Source organism: Amborella trichopoda, chromosome 13 (genome assembly GCF_054954075.1).
Source record: "Amborella trichopoda isolate Santa Cruz 75 chromosome 13, AtrichopodaSantaCruz75HAP2 v2.0, whole genome shotgun sequence".
Taxonomy (NCBI): domain Eukaryota; kingdom Viridiplantae; phylum Streptophyta; class Magnoliopsida; order Amborellales; family Amborellaceae; genus Amborella; species Amborella trichopoda.
The window spans coordinates 1,845,827-1,869,251 of NC_142348.1; the positions used below are offsets into that span (position 1 = coordinate 1,845,827).

The 23,425-nt window shown below is 33.4% G+C and overlaps 1 protein-coding gene across 38 annotated transcripts; it reads left to right on the plus strand.

The window, feature by feature from the left end:
* The first annotated feature begins 530 nt into the window (after window positions 1–530).
* Window positions 531–19,962, plus strand: LOC18428291 (polycomb group protein EMBRYONIC FLOWER 2). 38 transcript variants are annotated; one of them, XR_016047886.1, is made up of 22 exons: window positions 531–580; window positions 1,313–1,397; window positions 1,955–2,123; window positions 2,276–2,331; window positions 2,781–2,895; window positions 3,039–3,198; window positions 3,289–3,357; window positions 8,423–8,562; window positions 10,527–10,586; window positions 10,686–10,801; window positions 13,419–13,483; window positions 13,816–13,868; window positions 14,214–14,267; window positions 14,368–14,427; window positions 14,772–14,818; window positions 14,945–15,188; window positions 15,601–15,877; window positions 16,182–16,230; window positions 17,253–17,336; window positions 17,576–17,655; window positions 17,969–18,058; window positions 19,547–19,962. XR_016047886.1 is itself a non-coding variant. In XM_088856143.1 (22 exons), exons 2-22 carry the CDS (start codon window positions 1,363–1,365, stop codon window positions 19,683–19,685), a joined length of 2,106 nt encoding a protein of 701 aa, XP_088712269.1. In that variant the 5' UTR covers window positions 531–580; window positions 1,185–1,362; the 3' UTR covers window positions 19,686–19,962. The 38 variants fall into 38 exon arrangements, 17 of the variants coding, with proteins under 17 accessions (XP_088712269.1, XP_088712270.1, XP_088712271.1 ...); XR_016047890.1 differs by having other exon boundaries at window positions 14,776–14,818; XR_016047889.1 differs by having other exon boundaries at window positions 14,776–14,818; window positions 14,945–15,132.
* The last annotated feature ends 3,463 nt before the right edge of the window (window positions 19,963–23,425 follow it).

Below are 23,425 nucleotides of genomic sequence, written 5' to 3' on the forward strand. Positions count from 1 at the left end.
GTTCACAAATCTCCAAGACCGGTAACATTTATTGAGTTTCAAATTTTATTGTCAGTATTGAAAATTAACATTAGAGCCATCTCAAATATTTCTATTGTAGAAAGTACTTTCCGGACTAAGATTTGAAGTGAGTCTTTATTTTATTTTCATAAAATCTAGGCCTTATAGAAACGTCGTGGTTATTTAAAACTTCAACGTCCACATAAGAATCACCAATGGTTATTTAAACAAAAGTGAATTTCGAATCCTTCTTTTTCTTTACCTTTTTTTTTTTTTTCTTTTTTTTGGAGGTTTTTGTCTAGGTTCAAAGAACATATCTCCAAAATTTGGGCCCTAAAAAATACTCCTAATCCGGGTTTTACCCAAGGGATCAAATGGACAATTTGGTCCGGCGACAGCAACGAAAGGTTTCAATTTTTTGTAAATAACATTACATCATTTTTAAAATGGCAAAAATGTCCTACCTTCTCATTTTGAACTTACATCTGCATATAAAAGAGCTAAATCCAAGCTGCGCTTTTCCCTCTTTCGTGAATCTCGCTCTGTTCATTCCGGTTGCTCAAAGCCCACAAGGCTTAAGGTACGAAATCTTCTCCATTAAACTCTTAATTTTTATGCTTAAAAAAACCCAATATTTAATTTTTTTCAACTCAACAGCAAAAATAATAATTACTTTAAATTTCTAAAATCAATAACTGTGACCTTAGAACCCATTGACTTGCTGTAATTCGGATTATTTGGTTTGTTACGCAGTGGGTCTGATCTGGTTTTTGATTTTCCTGTGAATTTGCGTAGTTTTTCTCAACCCCTTGATTCCTCTTGTTGATTTATTAATTGGGTCTATTTAAGCAGTGATTTTAATGCTTAGACGTAATGTTTATGGTGAAACCTAATGTATTTGAGCGCTAGGACCTTTTGAGGCGATCTGGTTGAGAAATTTTTGAACATTCAGTTGTTTTTGTTGTTAATTAATTAATCTTTATTGCGTCCTCCTAATGTTTGGGATCTTTCTAATTTTTGCTTTCTAGATACATATATGTTTCTGTTGAATTGGGTGAGTTTTATGTCGTAACTTTTTTTCCTGTGATTTGTTTGTTCGGTTTGCTATTAAGGTGCATTACGAATCCTATCTGCTTTTTACATTTTGTAATTGAGTAATTAATAGTTTTTTTTTCCTATGCAAGGTACGTAAAATTATGGAATTTCTTTGGATACGGATGAATGGCCACAGTAACTTATTTTTGTTCATTTTCAAGTCTCTCTCTCTCTCCCTCTTTCTCTGATTTTGGTGAATTACACTTAATCTTTGAAGGCTTGGAGGAGATATGAGCTTAACGTGTTATCAGACCTATCACAACAAGAATGCCGGGGTTGCCTTTGCTGGTTCGTGAAGCCTCGTATGTTGTGTTCTTCTAAACTCTTCATTTATTTTACTTGCACCTCTTATATTTACTTTGTTCGGGATTTAGCCTTTTGCTTATCTGGTTGTTTTATATTTATTTAATAATTTTACTCATTGGCTTGTAATGTTGTAAATGCGAATGTGAGGCTTCCAGCTGTGGGTGAAAAAATGCTCTGGTAATTGATTATTCTAATAGAAATTAATATTCTAAAGTAATGTACATCTGGGATTTCTATTATTTCCTTTTCTTCTATGATGCCTTTTGTGTTAAGGCATGAAATTTTTTGTTGTGAGTTCACATTGTAGTTAGTGCCCTACCAAGGGTAATCGTTGTTCCACACACTCAGTGTGTGATTGGCATTCTTCACATGTTGATATTACTTTCCAAATGTTTATCATCACATATTGGGAGTCATGACTTCAGATGCAATTGTTAAGGCGATATTCAATGTCGTTATAGACTTATAAATGGTTATGAATATTATGTTCATTATTTTCTTTTGAGGCTGTTATGTTTAATTTTTCACATTCGTAATCATTGTGACACGTCAGGAGTGCTGGATGTAGCTGCAGGCACTCTAGAAGTTTGGAACAAATGTGTCGCCAAGATTCTCGGGTTCATTTATCTGTAGAGGAGGCTGCAGCAGCTGAAGAAAGTCTCTCCATTTACTGTAAACCTGTGGAACTATATAATATTCTTCAACGTCGGGCATTGCGTCATGTGGGTTTTCTTTGTTAATGGCTTTTTTCTTTTTTTCTTCTCCCTTTTTTTTCTTTGAAAGTTTTCGTTGTTTAATGATTTCTCATCCCTTTTATGGCATTTTAAGGCATATCAAACTTACTCCTTGACCTGAATTTTTTCTCTTAATGCAGCCATCATTTCTCCAACGATGCTTGCATTACAAAATACAAGCAAAACGGCAAAAACGGTACGAGTGTTTTTCCCTAACCCAAGCTGTCACTCTAATTGTTTGCAATTTTATATTTGGGCTGCTTATGTTTGGAAAGTGTTTTCCATAGTACGAAATGATCCACTTGCATTCTTTCTTTTGTTGGAATAATTTCTTGTGGGCTAAATTCGTTTTTGGTCACTATTTCTTTATCTATTTTATAGAAGACTTTAAAATAGATGTTTCCAAAGCATGGCGATTAAGTTATGATAAATGAAAGAAAAACCTTGTTCTTGGGTCAAGGAAAAAGGATGTGTGTATTTGTTTTTGTATATCCACCCTCCACCAATACATGTCCATAATGCATGCATGCATGCATGCATATATATGCGCATACATATGCATGTTTATGATTCATGAAACTTCAGCCTTGTAACTTTTGGTGTGGTGTAAATTACTAAACTTTGTTCTATTGCTTGATTTTTCAGAATAAAAATTACCTGCACCCTTACGGGGCTTTTGACAGATGGAGGACAATCACCGAATGTATTTCCTCTTTATGTGTTGTTGGCTACGCCTATATCCAATATTGTTGATACAGGGGTATGACTTTGTAATATATAATCACTAGCCACATTTTTTTTTCCTTTTTTGAGTAGCAATCACTAGCTACAACTTTATAAACTTCTCTATAAAATAGAAGTTTAGATACTTCTTGATCAATGTTTGACATTTTTGTATTGCAGTATTCGGCAGTTTATCGGTTCAATCGGGCATGTATACTGACTGCATTTAGTGAATCTGGAAGGAGAGATGTGGCTTCTGCTAATTTCCTTCTACCGGAGATTGGAAAGCTTGCAGCTGATGCCAAAGCTGGCAATCTTAGTATCATATTTGTTACTTGTGGTATGCATTTGTTGCAATATGTTCTTGATGGTTATTGGTATATGCATTTGATAAATAAATTAATATGCATCAACTTGTTGGATTTTTCAGCAGGAGATATTAATCATTCTGCTGATGGTGTTCATATGGGAGTTGATCGAGATATGGCTTCTGTTTCATGTAAACTATCTTAGATGGTGCATTGGATAAAGAAATGGGCTCTTAGTCTTTGATCTATTTCATGTCATGAGCTATAAAAAAAAAAAAATCTATTGCATGGCATAACAAAATTTCTTGTTTTTGTTGCATTCTGAGATACTAGGTGTATGTCCTCCTGCTCTAAAATTATGAACTGCTCAATATGCTTAGAATATGGTTTATGATTAGTATAAAAGAAAAAATTGCATTACATGCTTCTTCTTCTTTTTTGGAAAATTTTGTACAGGCCCCTAAAAAAATTCAATTTCATATTAACCCCTCTCATTTTTCCCATCTTGCGGCATTGATTGTAAGAAGTATATATAGCAATTACACCCTCTTTTCACTTCCCTCCCCTTCTTTTGTTATCTTCACCTCAATAACTATCCCAAATAAAATATGCAATTTTTTTCCCAATCCTCTCTCTTTCTTGTCCCTCAAAAAAGTAAGAGATGGTGAATGGGAATTATTTGTTGGATATGGTGATATCCCAAATTTCCTCCATAAGGAAATCCTATATTTTTGGGATTGATATTGAAATTGATAAGTTTCCCAAGTTAGTTGTGATACACATTGAAATCCAACTGGATTAGGATTCTTAGTTATATCTTAAGTTTGGAATATATGTGATATCTACGGGATTTCTATCTAGTATGGGATTTAGAACCTTATATATGGAATGAAAGGAAAGGAATAAGTGTACCCTATTTGGATCACCTTTTGGAAAGTTGGACTTTCTTTTAGAGAGAGGCAACAGTCTCCTGCACAAAGAAAGAGGAGCCTCTAAAGGAACTTCTAGAGAGAGAAGTGAACTTTAGTAAGAGAAACAGTACATACATGCCTTACTTGGAGATAGGCTTATTTCTTGTAGAGAAGCTATTCCAATGGAGATTTTGGATAGTATCCCGTTCCTAGAGAGAAAGTTCGTTTCTTGTTGCTCTCGCATCTCGATTTGGTGTGTTTAATAATAGTTTCCAGAAGCAAAAGAAGAAAGGATGATTGGTGATGTCTGTTGGGAGAGTGGTTTTCAAGGGTTGTTCTATTGGGTATTGTCTACGGTTAGTAAGATACCTTTTGTATCCTAAAATCTGTGATGTACTCTTCTTGGTATAGTGTATTTCAATTTGCCATATAAATGGATGCAGCCTTTTGGGGTGAACCACGTAAATCCTGGTGTTTTTTTTACATTATTTCTTTCCTTCTTTAGTTTCCATGCTTGTTGTTGGTTGTGTTTTTACTTAATCTTTATTTGTCAAAAATCAACCCGTCAAGTTTTAGAGCTTTTGCACACAAAAAGTGGTATTAGAACTTGGTTTGGGGTTGTTGGCATGGCAATAAGGTTTTGAACGCAAAGTCCAAGGTAGAGAAATTTGATGGCAAGCACAATCTTTCTTAGAAAGAATGACCAACAAATTTATTTAGCAAAAACTGAAGATTCCATAAAGCTGTTAGATGAATGTTGGCATGATGAACAAGTGATTTTGATACCAAGATTGAGATTGTTGGATATGGTGATATCCCAAATCACCTCCGTAAGGAAAGCTTATAGTATTTGGATTAATATTGATATTGATATTGATAAGTTTCTTAAGTCAGTAGGGATACACCCATTGAAATCTAACTAGATCAGGACTCTTAGTCATATATATATATATATATGGCAAAAGCTAACAATAGCTGGGCTGCTATAATGAATAGTAATATAGGTGGAATCCCAACCGTCAGATCTTTATCGAGTGGTTCAAAATACATATCACTATTTTAATTTTAATTTTTTTTCTATAAATCTGATGAAGATGAATTTTTGGGTGTATATACCTAACACTATTGCGCACCATATAAACATATAAAAAAAATTATTTTCAATAATTTAAAATGATCAAATTACCCCCGTCATTTTTTAGGGGTATTTCGATCATTTTATATTTTGAGAAATATTTTTTATATATTTTTAATTATGCGCCATATTTTTTATTACACAAGTCGGAAATTTCATTATGATCTGATTTCTAAAAAAAATATTAAAATTCATATAGTGATATGCATTTTTTTATAAGTTATATAGTGGTATGCATTCTGAACCACATGATGAAGATATAATGGCTCCCATTCCACCTAATTACTATTCATTATAGCTGCCCGACTACTATAAGGTCTATTCTTGATATATATATATATATATATATATATATATATATATGGAAAAGTTTATGTAGAACCTAGGCTCTAAACAATCAAATTAGAGCCTACCTCAAAAGTTCACTAGAAGAGGTTGTTTTGATGTCCAAATATCATCAAATTGATCATCTCGACATCAAGATGCACGGACATGAGAAAAAAATGGATTTCAAATTTTGGAAATAGTGCATCTTGTGACGCATTTTTGAACCGTCAATTTTTAAGATTTTCAAGTTTTCATAGATTTGCTAAAATCTACACTATTTTTGAAACTTTAAATTTTATAACTAAAGATGAAAATTTAATTTAAGGCTATCTCAAAACTTTCTAGTATTGAAATCATATTTCTCGATACTATTTGAAGGTGGTCTCTAATTTGTTTGTTTAGAGCCTCGGCTCTATACGAACCGCACCCATATATATATATATATACACACACAATGGAACGAAAATAGTAATGCACCCTATTTGGGTGACCTTATAGGAAAGGTGGACTTTCTTTTAGAGAGAGGCCCTTGCACAAAGTAGGAGCCTCTAGAGAAATAAGTGAGCTTCTAGTAAGAGCAGTGTTTTAAAATGCGGGATGCCCCCGTATGCGTTGGGGGGCCCGATGTGGCTAAATGTGGGTGCATCGCTACAATGCGATCAATAAATATAAAAAATTCTATTTTTTTTAAAAAATAGGTTAATATATAAAAAAAAATATGGAGGTGATATATGTGATAGTGGGTATTTAGTTTATTCATTAACTCCAAAAATATTAGCTGTTGGTGATTTTGTATCCACAATCCCCTTATAGAAACAAGAAACTTGAAACTAGCTTCATAAAACATTCAACAATCAACAACTATAAGTACAAATTTGCAATCACGAACTTTAAAGTTACAAAATAGTACAAACTAAAAGTATATGAAGATTAAAGAGTTCAAAAGTCAAGCTCAAGAAGACTCAATACGACACCCTTGATTTGTTGTCACAAGTTCGCCTAAACTTCCTCAAATCAACACCCAAAAGATACAAATCAACAACCAAGCATCAACCAATACACAAATCGAAGAACTTCACAAATAAATTTTTTGCCAAATTTTTTTTTTTTTGATTCATTCGATCCAAAAAAAGCCACAGATGTGGCTGAAAAATGATGTTTGGAGGGTTAATACACCCCCCCAAACCTTTTCCCCCTTTTTCGGGGGTCAAAAAGTCCTAAATACCCTTGACCGAGGGGTTCATTTTTGTAAAATTGGTGGACAGCATTATGCGCCCTATGCGGGATGCGGCCGCATGTTGAGAGATACGGCGCATCTCTCCAGAGCGCATATGCGGGCATTTTGCGATGCGCTACCCAGCATAACGCCTAATGCGGCCGCATATGCGGCAATACGGCCTCATTTTAAAACACTGAGTAAGAGAAATAGTATGTATTTGCTTTGCTTGATGAGAGAGGCTTGTTTGTTGTAGAGAAGTTGTTTCCATTGAGATTTTGAGTGGTATCCCTTTTTTAGTGAGAGTTGGTTTCTCATTGCTCTCGTATCTCTATTTGATGTATTTGGTAATAGTTACCAGAAGCAAATAGAAGGAAGAACGACAGGTGATGTCTATCGAGAGAGTGGTTTCAAGGGTTGTTCGACTGAGTATTGCTACAATTAGTAAGGTTCCTTTTGTATCCCAAAATCTGTGATGTACTCTCATTGGTATAGTGTATTTTAGTTTGTCATGCTTGTGGATGTAACCCTTTGGGGTGAACCACGTAAAATCGTGGTATTCTTTTTACCTTATTTCTTTCTCTTTTTTTTTTTAGCTCGTCGCCAGTTGCGTTTTTTTCTTTCTCTTTTTGCAAAAAGTAAGCCGTTGGTTTTTAGAGCTTTTGCACACAACATTATTGAGGTAAAAATAATTCTTTGGAGCAGTTAGTGAGGGAAAAATAAAGAAGGAAGGGGAGAGATGTGAGAAGGGATGGGATGATACATTCGTAAATTAATGCTAGCATGAGAGGAAAAATAAGGGATGGGTTATTATGAAATTAAATAAGGGGGGGTGGGGGAATAAAGCATAAAGGTATTGAAAGTTTGTAAGGAACTCCTAATTACTCTTAATTCATAATTATATGCACCAAACTTGCTTGGTTCATGTTGCTTTAGCCAAACAAGCTGATGACTTCGACTTTGGCCTTTGGTCGTAGAGAAGAGGCAACCTACTTATGTTGAAGAGCTTGAAGAGGCCCTTAAAAATAAAAGGGTAAGTCAGAAACTTCATCATAGGGTTCGTTGGTACTACCGCCAAGTCAGCTTGAAGAGGCCCTTAGTGTTCGTCATTTGGCATTACAAGTTATTTCCCCTTAAAATTGTTTTGGCAACCAGGTTAGAACCCTTAAGGGCAAAATGTTGCACCTAACATGTACATTGGACAATATAACACGTATATTTACATGTTCGATGCTGTATAAGTAAAATATATTATCTGCAATATTACATAAGCTCATATTATATATATTGTGCAGTTACAAAAAAATTCGCATAATAATGATATTCTCACCTTAGCCAAATAAAAATATTATATTCTCCCAAGACTTCAATGGGACCTCAACGAGGCAGGCTCCAAAATTTCTGGGGATGGTTCTGTTGTTTATTTAATATGTGTTTTTGCCCTTTTTGGGGCTTTTTGACAAACTTCAACCCTGATTTTATTGTCAGTGCAAAAGAATAATTTGCCTCTGTGCTTCATGTCATATATGGGACAATTTTCCATTCCCTACCTAATCATTGTATCTTATAAAATGGTTTGTGAAAATTTCAATGGTTTGTGAAAATTTCAAATTATTCATAATGAGCCCAAGTTTTGACATATCATTGTTCTTTGTTTCCTTTACCAGCTATTCTCGGTGGACACTGTCTTTGGGGAAAACTACCTATGGATTCTCTTAGTTCTTCATGGGAGAAGTCCCCAAGCTTGAGGTTGGGGCATAGATCTGAGATGCAATCATCAATTGAGATGCACTCTAGTTTCTTGGAGGTACATTTAAGAAAACTTTTATTGATAGTAAATTGATCTCACCCTTGGGATAATTTTGTTTTATGAATAAGTTGTGGTTTGTTTCATTAGTTTATGCTGTTTGTCTCAGTTTTCCTTTTTCTTTTTCTGTTCTCGATTAATATTTGATCTTGATCTAATTGACTCACGTGCCCTCCAAGTTTTGAGGGACTTGTTTAAGCATCATCTTTTGCATTCATAACTTTGAGCCCAATTATCATTAAAAATTAAGGTTAAATGACTAAAATTCTATTGTGCCTAGTGTGGTAAAATGCAATAAATTTCTTTTTCATTCATAACTTTGAACCCATTTATTATTAAAATTCAAGGTTAAATGACTGAAATGCTATTGTGCCTAGTGTGGTAAAATACAACAAATTTTTAAAATCTTTTTGTTCTAAAAAAAGAAAATCCTCCACACTCAAACTAGAGATTTGATGTCAATCACTCAATCATGTCCCTTTATCGTGCACTCTCCCTTGTATTGCCATCAATGTCAAGCATATTTGGTCATCTCTTCCATAGTTTAGTCTAAATGGTGCACTGGTAAGTGAATTGCATTATTTATCTCGTATTCTCTTTTGAGATAATGTTTGAGGTTGACAAGTCTCTTAGTTTATTATTGATGGGGATTTTGGTAAAAATACATGGATGATGACCAACAATAAGTTGGAGACGTGGAAAAATGAAAATATACTACGAGTATGAGTTGCAAGACTCTAGGAGCAATATGGCCATCGGGAGCCATGACTATCACATCTATGGGTTGGATGGTGATGCTGGATATTGGTTCCACTAACGATCACATTATCACTGTCCAACTCATTGATGGGATGTTGATGCCTATATCATCATACTGTTTCCATGACATATGGTCGTGGTACAGGAATCCTTGAAATAAAGTCATCTCTTTAATGGTTACCCAAGTGAAGTCCATGGTTGTGGTGCAAACCTAGTTGCTTGAGCTAGGGTTTTAGCAAAGAAAAAGATAGGGAAGATCCAAAAATATAGAAAGATTGAAAAATCAGAGGTAAAAGAAGGAGCACTTGCTGCTCTAGGGTTTTGAATAGAAATCCATAACATGATCCTTGATACAACCCTTACATAAGAAAACCCTAAACAAGAGTTAATCTTGGCCATCCATCAAATCTAATCATGGCTATTTATTATAAAAAAAAATTTAAGTGAATAAAAAGACATTAAAGACTCTAAAAATTACTACTTATTAAAATGACTCAAGAAATAAATAGAAGACATAAAAGGACAAATTTATTGACTAGTTTGCCCATCTGTGGTTCCTCTTGTGAACTTTAAGCTTGTCTCTCTTATCTAGATATTCAAGAGCAATACTTTGGGCTGCATTAGGTTGATACCTAATTAGTTTGACATTTGATAGAAATTCCTCCCAAATGTTTTAGAAGAATTTGTGGTATGTTTAAGATAATTTCTTCCAAACATTTTCTTGTGCCATAAAGATTATATATATCTAAACATATTGATGCAACATAAAGTATAGATGAACCAGAATCAACAGAGCATAGTCTGGAAAATTCAGTAGATTCAGTAAAATTGAAACTAGAGATGCTCTAAGGGAGAAAAGTCTCTCTACAATGATAAGTCAACAAAACTTACTGTAACTTCTACATGAAGTTTTAAATGACCAATATCCTAAACCCTGATGAGTAGGGGTAGTAACAAACTACCCCAACTCATCAAATGAATTTCAAAAAACTTCTCCACCCTTAACATCATTAAAAATCCCAAAAATGTCCTTCCCCTGTCTGTAAATAGAACAATAAAAAATTAAAATAAAAATAAGGTAGAAGTTAATTGAGGATGATATCAGCATGATGTCACTGATGAATGTTTAGAAATTTGTTTCCTTATTATGTGAAGTAATTAAGGATATGATCTTGATTGGTCATTTGTTATCTACTTGCCTGCAGCGTGGTGGTTTTGATGGGGAAAATTGTATAAGGTTTCAGATTCATAATTTAAGCACTGTGGTAAGTTCATGAATTTGTGCATGGGACCCATATTGCTTGGATTTTTGAGATTCATTTTTTGATGTGGTGAAATGTAATGTATATTTTCTTTTGCAAAAGCAAATGCGAGTGCAAGTGAATGTTTCAGTACAAGAGGTTGGAGCAAAGGAGAGATCTCCTTATGATTCATACACATATGATGATATTCCTATTTCATCCTTATCTCATATCATTCGGTAAGTAAACTTGTCTCTTGTCTTTATATTCATCAACCGCTATCCACAGTTTCTTTTGCTTTTTCTCAGCTGTGTTATTTGTCAGTTGCTATCTTGACATTTCCAATAATGTGGTCTTGTGGGTTCTGCTATAAATTGTCTCTTTTCTCTTATTATTTTATTGTATATGCTTCTAGGCTATTATTGCAAATATCTCCACCTTTATCCTAATCTTCTGTGGATCACTATTCACTATGTATAATATAGATTATTAATATGAAATAATTTATATGAATATAATATATGTTTATTATATTAAATATATATTGTATGTAATATTTATATTATATATATATTATATTTATATCATATTAATAATACTAATATTATATATATAATAATAAATAAATTATTTATTATATTAAATAAGTATTATATATAATATATTAAATAATAATATAAATGTTATATACATAATATACAAATATCTTACAAATATATATTAATAAAATATATAAAATATATTATATATTATATTATATGATGTATTATATTATGGTATATATTTATATTTTTATGGTTAATATGTATATGTTATCAACCACAGTATCCAGAACTTATTTAAACCGTCCATAACAAAACATTCAACTATCCAGAAGATTTAAAAACATTCAACTTTCCAAAAGATATCTTTCAAAGAAACAAACCCGCCCTTAAGGTAACTAACATGAGAAGGCAATTGGTCATCCTTGTTGTTTTAGCTTGTCCTGATGTTCTGAACATCTCCAATTATTCATGTTGTTATGTTGCATGGAGCAGTTCTCCAGCTATTAACTTCTACTCTATTTTCCCTATTTGTTACTTCTCCAATCTTATTGTGAATTTTCATAAGTTGCAAAGCACATTTTAATATTTCTGAGGGCTCTGTCTTTGAAGATCCTGATTTATTAAGGGAACGATGAATAAAAAGTAGAACCTAGTAAATATGAAGAACTTAGGCAGTAATGTTTTTTGCATAATTATGTGTTGAGTATGAAGATCTACTGGACTCATGTAAGCTCTTCATCTTGCGGGAGATATAAATGTAAGAACCCTATCCTCCATTGCTCATCCAATTTCAAATTTGGCTGAGCCTGTCAAACTCCCAGGGGTCTGTTTGGATAGCACACTTCGAGCATCTTTCATTGGGGGGATTAGATTTAGTTGTAACTGGTTGAAACTTGGTGTGGGAATGGCAAGAAGGATGCAGTGGTTGTGCCTAAGGTTCAGACCAATAAAATTCTGAATGCTATTTGTCAGTTCACATATATAGTTATATGGGATGTATTTACTATTACATATATTACATGAAATTCTATATGAATATAAATAACTGTATATCTATGTTAATGTATCTAGCGTGATCAGAAAAAAAGTGATATGTTTATGGTATGTTTATTGTAATTTATGTGTCGTTATATGCGTCTTCTAGTTGGAAGCTGGCACTCTTGTTCTCACTTTAGGATCCTAAGAAGTGAGGCTGTTGAAATATGGAAACTGCCACTCACTTGCCAAAGAAAAGATACTCTCCTTGAATTTGATGAATGAAATAGACCTGAGGTTCCTAAGTGTATACTTATTTTCATAGGATATATATAATATTCCCTTTGGACAACATTTTACTGGGTTGAAATCAATTGTGGACTTCCCTAATTAGAAATCCACTTAATTTTTATAGGGTAGAGATCTCCCTTTAGGAGTTTAATTGCTTTCTGTGGATTAGAGGTCTTCCTAATTATGGGGTTGCATGGTGGTAAGCTTGATGAATGAAATAGACCTGAGGGTCCCAAGTGTAAACTTATTTTCATAGGAGATATATAATATTCCCTTTGGACAGCATTTTACTGGGTTGAAATCAATTGTGGACTTCCCTAATTAGAAATCCACTTAATTTTTATAGGGTAGAGATCTCCCTGTAGGAGTTTTATTGCTTTCTGTGGATTAGAGGTCTTCCTAATTATGGGGTTGCGTGGTTTTGGCTATCACCATAATCTCATCTATTCTGGGTTTGAGCGTTATATCCCACCCTAGATAGAGATTGAATCTCATATCTTACAGGGAGAAATAGCTTGTCATTTTCGTCCATTCATATCCCAGCAATGGGTTTTTAGATTAGGAAAATGTTTTCAGAAGGTTGCAGCCCCCCCATCAAAATAAGTGAAGCCTCATCTCAAAACTTGCAAAAACTTGCAATTCTGATGTCAGAAAACCTTCAAATCAATCATCTGTCTTGACCATTATGGTTGTGAATTTTTTTTTGGATTTCGAGCCTTAAAAATAGTATATATGTAATACAATATCTAGACTATCCATTTCGCCCAAAAAATAAGTATTCACAGATCTGCAAGATCTGTATATTTTTTAACTTCGAATTTCATATTTGGTGTTGGAAATTGATTTTAGAGCCATCATGAAGATTTCCGGTACCCAAAGTGCTTTTTTGGACAAGGATTCGGGGTGAGGCTTTACTTTGTTTTTCATAAAGCCTTGGCCTAATAGAGACTGCATCCTTTAGATTAATGCTCCGCCACCTTATACAGTACTTCCAAGATATAAGTAGGAGTTCTTTTATCTGAATATTGTGTCTTTCACTTTCCAGGTTACGGGCTGGAAATGTCATATTCAATTATCGGTATTATAACAATACACTGCAGAAGACTGAAGGTCAGATTATTTCATTGTATATTGCTTTTTTAAAAAAATTTGAAGTTGTTTTCCATATTTTTTCGGGTTATAGCGATGTTTGTTCATTTTTCTTTCGTTCCCATGTCCTTGTAAGATAGTTTTGCTTGATACTCATGAAAATTTTCATTATTGGTCAAATATCTGCTCTTTGTTTTTTACTTTTTGTTATGGTTCTTTTAGAATATTATGTACCTGAGACTTCTTTTCGTTTTCATTCTGTTAGAAATCAGAACGTGTCCTACTTCTGAATCTTCCAGTTTACCTTCTTCTTTTTTTTTTCTTTTTTCTTTTTTCTCTTCTGCACTGGCCAGTTACAGAAGACTTCTCATGCCCATTTTGCTTGGTGCGATGTGCGAGCTTTAAGGTTGGGTTTTAAAGCCCCTCTTGTTTCACCATTGCCCTATGTCTTATTACTGAGTTTCTAGAAGAGAATGTATATGAAAATCTAATGGACTATGGAAAACCCCTAGTCCATTGAGTTATCTACCATCCATTGAGATGATTGACTGTGATGGTATCATGTTTGTTCTGGTGAATTCCATTCACTATCCATTGCTGTCCATCATTTCAATGGATGGTGATGGCCAAACTTACTATGATTTTTCTATATTCAATTGGATCATGGTATACTTTACCTCAGCGTGAAAGCTTTTCCTATAGCGTGGATTCAATTCTTTTGTTTTAAAATAGCTGCCTGTTTTATTTGCAGGGTTTGCGCTATCATTTGAGCTCATCCCATGACTTATTCAATTTTGAATTTTGGGTCAGTAAACTCAAAATCAATCCATAACTATCTTTAGGTGAGGTTGGTCTTTTGTGTGACACATGTTGAGGTAATGTTTTATTTTTTTTTCTTTCTTCAGGTCACTGAGGAGTATCAGGCAGTAAATGTTTCTGTCAGAAGTGACAGTTGTAGATCTGAGGTGTGAGCTAATCACATTTGAAACTTATTTATGTGGTTAAATTTTTTTAGATCCTTCTATAATGAACCGGTTATGGCTCCTTATCTTTCTTTTAGAAGCCATTATTAGTTAAATGCAACTTGAAGTACTTGAATGTGGAATAAGTAGTTTTTGGCACTTATTTGTTTATGGTTTGAATTGTAATACTTGATGGCTCATAACTGGAATTACGGTTATTGATGGTTGTGTCGGAGTATTATTAACTGTTATATCTTATATTTCCTAGTGATATTCGGATTATATTCCCAAGTAATATTTAGAAGAGCCCTTAGGCATTTCCTGATGCTTCATTAATTCTTTTGTAGGCAGTTACAGATGGTGTTGACCCGAAGCTCCAAACATTCTACTTCTGGTAGTGGCTGGCATTTTCAGTCATTCACTCCTAATTACTAGTAATACTAATTAGATTTTATTACTATGGGCTCTTTACACACTTTATTTGTTAGTAATTTGTATCTCTTTCTTTACTTTTTTATAGCTCTAAGCAAAGGCGCCATAGAAAATACAAGTACATTGATGACAATGTGAAACACGTTGAAGCGGTGAAGTCAGACTCCCCTGAAATAGCCCGTCCAGATTGCTTGGAAAAGGATGCATCCACAAGTTCTTGCCAAATGGCCATTGAAACTCCAGCAAATCAGTCCTCTCTAGAAAGATCCAGCAAGAGTATGTAAATTAGTGGAACTGTTCCAAAGAATCTTATCACCTTCCAAAGCAAAGAGGTCAACATCATTAAACGTTCCCAAAATCCAACTATTATTTCTTGAAAAGACATCAACATTATTTTTCTAGTTTTTTGTATCAACACTTTTAGACTAACATATGAATTTCCTCTTGAAAGATTTGTCTGTGATCCATAAATTCGTAGATTGATTCGCAGAATCTTGACAATTTTCCTTCCAAATAGGAAGTCAAAGTTCAGTAGAATGGTTCCAAGAAATCCATAATGTTTTGACTTTCCAAACAAAGGATCCCATTGCTATTATAATGATTCCAAGCCAACTCACTACTATCATTTGTAAATAGAAAATGAACGCATCGTAGATCCATTTGTTATCAATCGAACAAAAAAGTTCCAATCGTTTTTCCACAGGTTTCTTAAGAGTAACAATCAAATGCTTGGTTCGAATGCAGACTCTAAGAAAGGAGGAAAGAGGCCTCTTAAAGAACCTAGTAAAGAGAAGAATTTGGACCATTGCGGACATAATTCCCAAAGCGCTGGAGTGGAGAATGGCTTCACTGGAGAGTGTGGAGAACCAGTTATGTCAAGCTCCGATGTAATGGGCGTTTGTGCTGCTAAAGCTCAGGCTTCTCTTGGCAGTGAGTGTGCTCTTCCTGGGAATGGAAGCAACCTTGCTCCTCAATGTGCAAAAGTGAGGAAGCTCTCAGCTGAAAGAATGGACCCTAAAAAGTGAGTTGATCAACATGAATATATTGAGATTTTCTACCTTTCATTTTGAGCTGCTTATAATACTCATTCTTGCATCGTAAGATTTCCTTCTAACATCTCTGACTCACTCTCAGTTCTTTGAAAAAAAAGCAGAATGGTCTTCCTGTTTTTCTCTTTCGGAGAAGTTACTGTTCTGAGTTCGTTTTATGGCAGTCTTTGGATACCCTTACTTGTGTTTTGACCTGTAAAATATTTAGCATCTCGCCGTGTTTGGTGTTTTACTTTCCTGGTCATTTTTTACATGGAAAATTTTGGTTATTTCCAGCCGTGCACTCCTCCAAAAGCGCCAGTTCTTTCATTCGCATAGAGCACAGGTGATATTCAAAGCTTCTTTCCAATTTGCATTCCTTCAACCCTTAACTTTGTGAATAGATTACAGTTGTTCATCTGTGTCTTAGATGTAATCATTGTGTGTGTGCGTGTGTGCCCCGGCCCCCAGGGGGGGGAGAGAATCTGCTGGATTCATTAGTCACAGTTGTTTGTCTTTGTCTTAGATGTAATCATTGTGCATGTGAGTGTGTGCCCCTGTCCTGTGGGAGGGGGGGGGGGAGGATCTGCTGGATTTTTTATGTAGGAGAACTTAAAGAAACATAGAAAATCAGCAATAAGCAAGCCAAGCACAAGCACAAATCGAAAAAACCTAGGGTTTCTTCTCCAAACCCCAAACTAGGGTTCCAAGAGCCGAAGCTTTTCTCTTTTTTTTAATTTCTAAAAATCATGTGGAATTGACCCTCTCAAGGCCTACACACACCTTATATATTTTAGCAAATGTTTCAAGTACATAAAGTGTCCAAAGAAATAATGTATTGACCTATATATCCTAACTTAAACTTAAAATTTATACGACAATTTTGCCCTTATGAACAGTACCCGTGAATAGTACTTTTGATCGGTGCTTATGGAATGAATAAAAAAAACTTTAGAAAATTTTCATCGGTCATAATCGTCTTGTGTCTTTTTTTTTCTAGATTTAAAAATTGGAGGTGACTTTTTTTGTTTACTTTTCATGATTCAAGGTCCATAATGGTTAAAAAATATGGGATTTTTGTATGATGACGGTTTTCTAGATCTGCATTTATTCCTAATGCCTGCAGGATGGAATGTTATTTTGTTTGCTTATTCCTGATGGCTTAATTTACTGGATGCTATTGGATTGATGATCTGAACACGACTTGGAAAAATGGGTTATTAATGGTGTGGATGCTTTTTTACTTTTTCCTTTTGTTCTAAATGCTTGCTTATTTGATGGAATCAATTTGGCTTTTTTTTTTTTTTTTAGTTGATGAATTAATGTGTTGTATTTCAAATTCATAATTTGGTTATTTGCACTGTGAAGCCAATGGCATTGGAGCAAGTATTTTCTGATCGGGATAGTGAGGATGAAGTTGACGATGACATTGCTGATTTCGAAGACCGTAGGGTAAGCAAAACCTCACATGGTCACAAGTATCATTTTCTTGAAAATTTTACAAGAAGTATCATCATACCGAGGAGATTCTTTTTTGAAAGCTTCAAGAAAAATTTAAGTAACATATGCAAGTGATGGAAACTTACATATTAAAGTTTAAGAAAAATTTATCTCCTTCTTCTTTTTTCTTTTAAAATTTATTATATAAAATTTTAAGTTTTAAAATTTCTTATCACCAATCTGTGCTGCAGATGCTTGATGACTTTGTGGATGTAACCAAGGATGAGAAGCAGATCATGCATCTGTGGAATTCATTTGTGAGGAAGCAAAGGTAGCTTTTCTCTTTAAACTTTGTCACAGTGATTATTCATAATTTGTTTTTAATTCTTTGATGTCATTTTGTCCATTTTCGCCAGATCTCTTCTAATTGAAAATAAATCAAAGAGCATGAAAATTTTACATAATAAGATGATGAGATTTATGATTTATCTGCGAAATTTACTTGAGAGAAAAAAAAGGCCAGAGGGATTAGAAACCCTTCTGATTTTAGATGCTAATTATTATTTTATTTTATTTCCCTAGAATCCATCCTTAAACTCAAACATGTCTTCTTTTTGGTTTTTTTATTGTTTTCTTTTCGATAGGGTGTTAGCAGACGGTCACATTCCATGGGCATGTGAAGCATTTTCAAAGCTACATGGTTGCGACCTTGTACGTGCACCAGCATTGATTTGGTATGTCACTTTGCTCTTCGACTCATTCTCAAGTTCATTCCCCTATTTAAACATTATTTGCACTAATTATTACCTACCAAAAATGATTATTTCTTTGGGAATTATATTCACTATCATGGTCCCTACAATGTTATGTCTTAACTTTCTTGCTTTATGCAATGACTACAAACCCCTGATGTTGTAGTATGTCAAACAAACATCACCATTAGTAATGCTATCTTATTGGTTAAGGGTTTGGTTTATATAAGGCATCAACCTTCAACAAGCAAAGTAAGCGCACCTCTTAACCTTGTTGAAAGATGTAATTTTGGTGCCAGAAATTCCTACGATGGCCTAAAATTTTACTTTTACCTCTAATTGTGAAATTTAAAACTCCAAAAATGGTTTCGATTGAGCAGATTTATAAACACTTAGAAAATATTGAAAATAGATGGTTCAAGTAATATTTTATAGTATGCATCATTTTTTGGACTTGAAATCTTGTTGCTTTCTTTTCCCTCCATGTCCAAACATCTTGAGATCGAGATGATCAATTGGAGAATTTTGTAGCATCAAAACAACTTTTTTTAATAGGTTTTTGACGTGCCTTAAGGTTCACACCTTACATATTATAAACTTTTTCCATTAGTTAATGGATAGTGTTTAGGTGTATCCTGGGATGCACCCATTACATTGTATCCACTCTCCTAAAAGCCATGTCCACTTCCAAAATTTTGCAGGTTCATTAACTAGACCACCATGATCATGTATCTGATAAAGAAAAAAAAAAAAGAAGTATGAGCCTTAAAAAGGGTCTAATTTGTACTTTCCTTTTAATTCTTCAAAGATCATCTTATCTGCATTGATTTTGGAAATGGATGATGATCTTTGTAACATGGACGAGTCTATGAAACATTTTTTTTGAAGAATGAGGATGATTAATTGAAACAAAAGCACTACTGATGATTAACATGGGTATCTATGGAGCAATTTTTTTTTTGTTTAATTTCATATAAAAGAACACGAGTGAGTCTATTACAAAAAGGCAAATCTTGATTTTTTAATTATAAAACAACATGACTGAGGAAGACAATAAATTACAAACAGGTAAATCCAAGTTTTACAAACAGGTGAATTGAACCCTGAAAATATATTTCTACGGTTTTATCTGCTCACCAAATATGGTTTTTTTTTTTTTTGAGAGAAGGTTACTGTGCCAAGCCTGGTAGTTTCAAATCTTGGATTTGAATCTTCCAGTTTCAAGGATTTAAACAGGTAAATCGAACCCTGAAAATATATTTCTACGGCTTTATCTGCTCACCAAATATGGTTTTTTATTTTTTTGAGAGAAGGTTACTGCACCAAGCCTGGTAGTTTCAAATCTTGGATTTGAATCTTCCAGTTTCTAGGATTTAATCATTTTCAGGAATTTTTTCTCTAGGGGAGCCAACCCAGCCCTTAATTAGCTAACTACAAGAGTTGAACTTGCTTGTGTCGGAGGTGGTGCAGGTGTTGGAGGTTATTTATGATGAAGCTATGGAACCATTGTCTCCTTGATGCTCGTACCATGAACAATTGTAACATAATTCTTGACAATTTTAAGAAAATGGAGTTAGATCCGCAACAAAATGAAGCTCGGCATCCATGATTGTACGGGAAATTGAGGCACTCCCGATTCGTTGAGACTTGCATTCGAGTTGCGGCGGTTGATATCCCTGCATATATTTCATATGCGTCTCCTGCCTCACTGTGATATTAATTCTTTTTGCTGAAAGCATGGAGCACAGAAAAGAGAATAGGGAAGAAAAAGATATGAAAAGAGATCTCATGTTTCATTCATTTAAGGAGCTTTTTGAGAATACATTATGTAAAACTAATCTATTTGTAGAATTTTGAGGATATCAAGAAATGGGGTTTTCTTTTTCTGAGTATTTCTCCCAGTTTCTTGCATTATTGGAGAATGGTGGTTAAAAAAATACATGAAGGTCACATTTGGTTTATATGAAAAAAATGTGGGAAATTTTTTTCACACGAAAGAACCGCCACATGTCAGTGGGTATGGATGTTTTTTCGCGCCAATTGATCCACTGCAAAAAAGTTCACCATAAAAATGGACCAAATGGTTTAAAATAACATTCATACCACCTGATATGGGGAAGTTCTTTCATGTATATATATATTTTTTAATGTAATTGTTTCATAGGAACCCACGTTTGCTTGCTGAACCTGTTCATGGCCGGTAGGTGTCAAAGGGGTTGGGCGCACCTGCATGACAGGCAGATTGACTGGGAATGTGCGATTGGTCCCACCTATGGACTTGACGGGTTGGGTCCATGTCCAGTCCAACTTGGACCTTCTTGGGTTGGGTGGGGGTGGCAACAGGTCGGGTTGGGGTCCGACCCGAACATGGACCCAAAAAAAGTTATGGGACCCAATTGGATAAGGTCTAAAAATAAAAAATATATATTTAAATATATGTTATCTTAATGTCGAGATGATCAATTTGATGATATTTGGGCATCAAAACCTCTTCAAGTTAAATTTTTGAGGTAGGCTCTAATTTGATTGTTTAAAGCTTCAGCTCTATATAAACTTTTCCTTTAATTAAAGGGTATGGTCTGTATAAAGCTGAGGCTCTAAACAATCAAAATAGAGCCCACCTTCAAATAGTATCGAGAAATATGGTTTCAATATTGAAAATTTTTGTGATAGCCTTAAAATATCTTTTTATCTTTAATAATAAAATTTAGAGCTTTAAAAACAGTGTAGATCAAGTACATTTATGAAAACTTGAAAATCTTGAAAATTGACAGTCCAAAAATGCATTACAAGATGCACTATTTCCAAAGCTTGAAATCCATTTTTTTTTCATGTCCATGCATCTTGATGTCGAGATGATCAATTTGAGGATATTTGGGCATAAAAACAACCTCTTCTAGTGAATTTTTTGATGTAGGTTTTAATTTGATTGTTTAGAGCCTCAACTCTATATAAATGATTTCCTTATTTAAATAATATAACTAAAACATATAATTATATTTATTTAAATATTAATTAAGTATTATTAAAATATTATATATTAAATATTATTTAAATAATAGCACCATTCATGTTGGGTCCACATGGACCCAGATCTGACTTGCTGGGTCTAATTTCTGGGCCCATACCATACCCGGGTCGGGTTCGGGTCCATTGGCACCCCTGGTTGGGTGAGTACCTAACCCAACCCATGAATATCATTATATATTTTGATATAAAGAAAAAAATCTCATCATTTTCCAAAATTAATGAGATAAAGCTAATTTGAATAGCAAATTTGTAAAAAATTTATGCACTTGGGAGATGGACATGTTTCCACTTTTTACACTATAGCAAAATTAGATGTAAAAGTTTTTTTAGGAAGGTGATCACACGTCGCATGTTACTCTACTTGTTGGTAACGCAGGAATATAATCTTCATGTGTATTTGAATGGAACTTTTGAGAAATCTACGTGGATATCCCTACAAAAAAGAAAAAGGTTTATTTTTATGTTTTATGCCCTTTTTTTTTATTTTTTTTTTATTACTTCATACCGTCTATCTTTATAGGAGCAACTTTAGATCTTAAAAGTCAAAAGTTGAATAGTAGTCCATCTTTAGAGCAACTGTGCTCCTTTAATATTTGAGCTTTGTACGAAAAAACCTTCAAGATCTTGAGATCCAATGTTGCTCTAGTAAAGGGTAAACTTTAGATCTTCTTGAAAGTCCGAATAAAAGTTCATTGACAAATAAAATAAAATAAAAATTTGAAAAAGAGGAGAATGAATGTAAAACCAAATTTATAAATATAATGTTTAATAAGGGGGTATTAATGTAAAATACTCTTTTTGTTAATTTAATTTTATGAGTAAAATATCAAATAATGAACCTATTAGGTTTTAAAAAATATTTTAAAAATTAGAGATAAAGCGAGATTGAGCAATAAATTATAATATATGTTTATCCATTTAGATTGGATGGCCGAAATCGCTAGCATGTAAACGGTTGCTAACATGTAAACAAAGACTCTAAAAATGACCGCTAGCATGTAAATGGTTGCTAATATGTAAATAAATACTGAAATAACATGCAAATTATTGCTAACACATGTAAACGATGTTGGATTGACTGAAACTCAAAACAGTAAAAATCAATTGACCTGTAGATTGGTCATGACCATAAATTAGAGAAATTTTGTTAAAATGTTTTTCTTTAAAATAGAAAGATAAAGATATAGAACTTTGAAAAAAACAAAAAAGAAAAGGGGGCGATTTGGATGCAAAAAAGGTGATTTTTATTTTGACTTTTTTTTAAAAAAAAACAGAAGTCGTATAAAAAAGATTTCTAGCATTTTTATCAGAATTATGCATTTTTTTCCCCCAATTGTTTCCGAAATAATGAAGTTTGAAACGTATTAGAATAAGACGACCTTTTTTTTTTAAGTCATGTTTTTAACGACGACATGGTAGACTTGGTAACTATGATTCAAACCTACAAGCGTTCTTAAATGACACATGTTGCATGAAGTATGAAGTGCTTTATACATAATAAAGACAATAGATAGATTGTATGTTATTTTTTAATATTTATTTTAAAAGATATAAATTATAATTTTAAAAACTCAAATTGTTTGAAATCTATCCAATAAATAAAGGTGATTGAAATTATAGTTACAAATCTAGTTATAAATGTAGAATCAATAAATAACAATAATTAATAAACTAATTTAAATCTATATTATAATTTTTAATTATAAAAGGCCTATATTCGACCTTTTCAATTATCCACTGTTTAAAAACCTTGACCCACAAGGTGAAACGACCATCCAAGAAACCGGTCAGTTTTGACAAAACGTCAATTGGATCGATGATCCAATAGAGAGAATCGAATAATAAAATAATATCAAGAAAAAAATTGAAAAATAAAAAAAAAAATTTAAGGTTGGATTGGCCATCTCGCTAACAGAACCGCCATGTTCTCCCAAAGAACTAGCTGCCGGAAATCGATTTGAAACGGGTGATTCCGATTTGTATCGACGTTTTTTCAAAGCATTATAATTATTTATTTTGCACTTTTAAGTGTTCAAATTAGTTGTGACTCAGTGCATGCCACCTGTGTTCTTTGTTATCAAAAGCATTAATTATGAAAGTGAGTGCCATTGATAAAATGTTAAATTTGAACTTTAATCAATAGTTAATGATTAGAAAGTGTTTGTTCTTTAATAATTGTCTCTGATCTGAAATATTGTGATAACCAAAATTACAATTTAACAAATTTTATAATTAGTATGTTGTTTAGCAGTTCAAAGATTTTGTTATCTCCAACTGATTAAGTTTCGTACATGAATTAAAAAAGTCAAAATCACATGG

Excerpts from the sequence above, each read along its gene's own strand:
- LOC18428291 (XM_088856143.1), top strand. The coding sequence starts at position 1,363 with ATGCCGGGGTTGCCTTTGCTGGTTCGTGAAGCCTC. Across the intron at positions 2,332-2,780 it reads CAAGCAAAACGGCAAAAACG|AATAAAAATTACCTGCACCC; the intron begins GTACGAGTGTTT and ends TTGATTTTTCAG. Across the intron at positions 17,337-17,575 it reads CTGATTTCGAAGACCGTAGG|ATGCTTGATGACTTTGTGGA; the intron begins GTAAGCAAAACC and ends TCTGTGCTGCAG.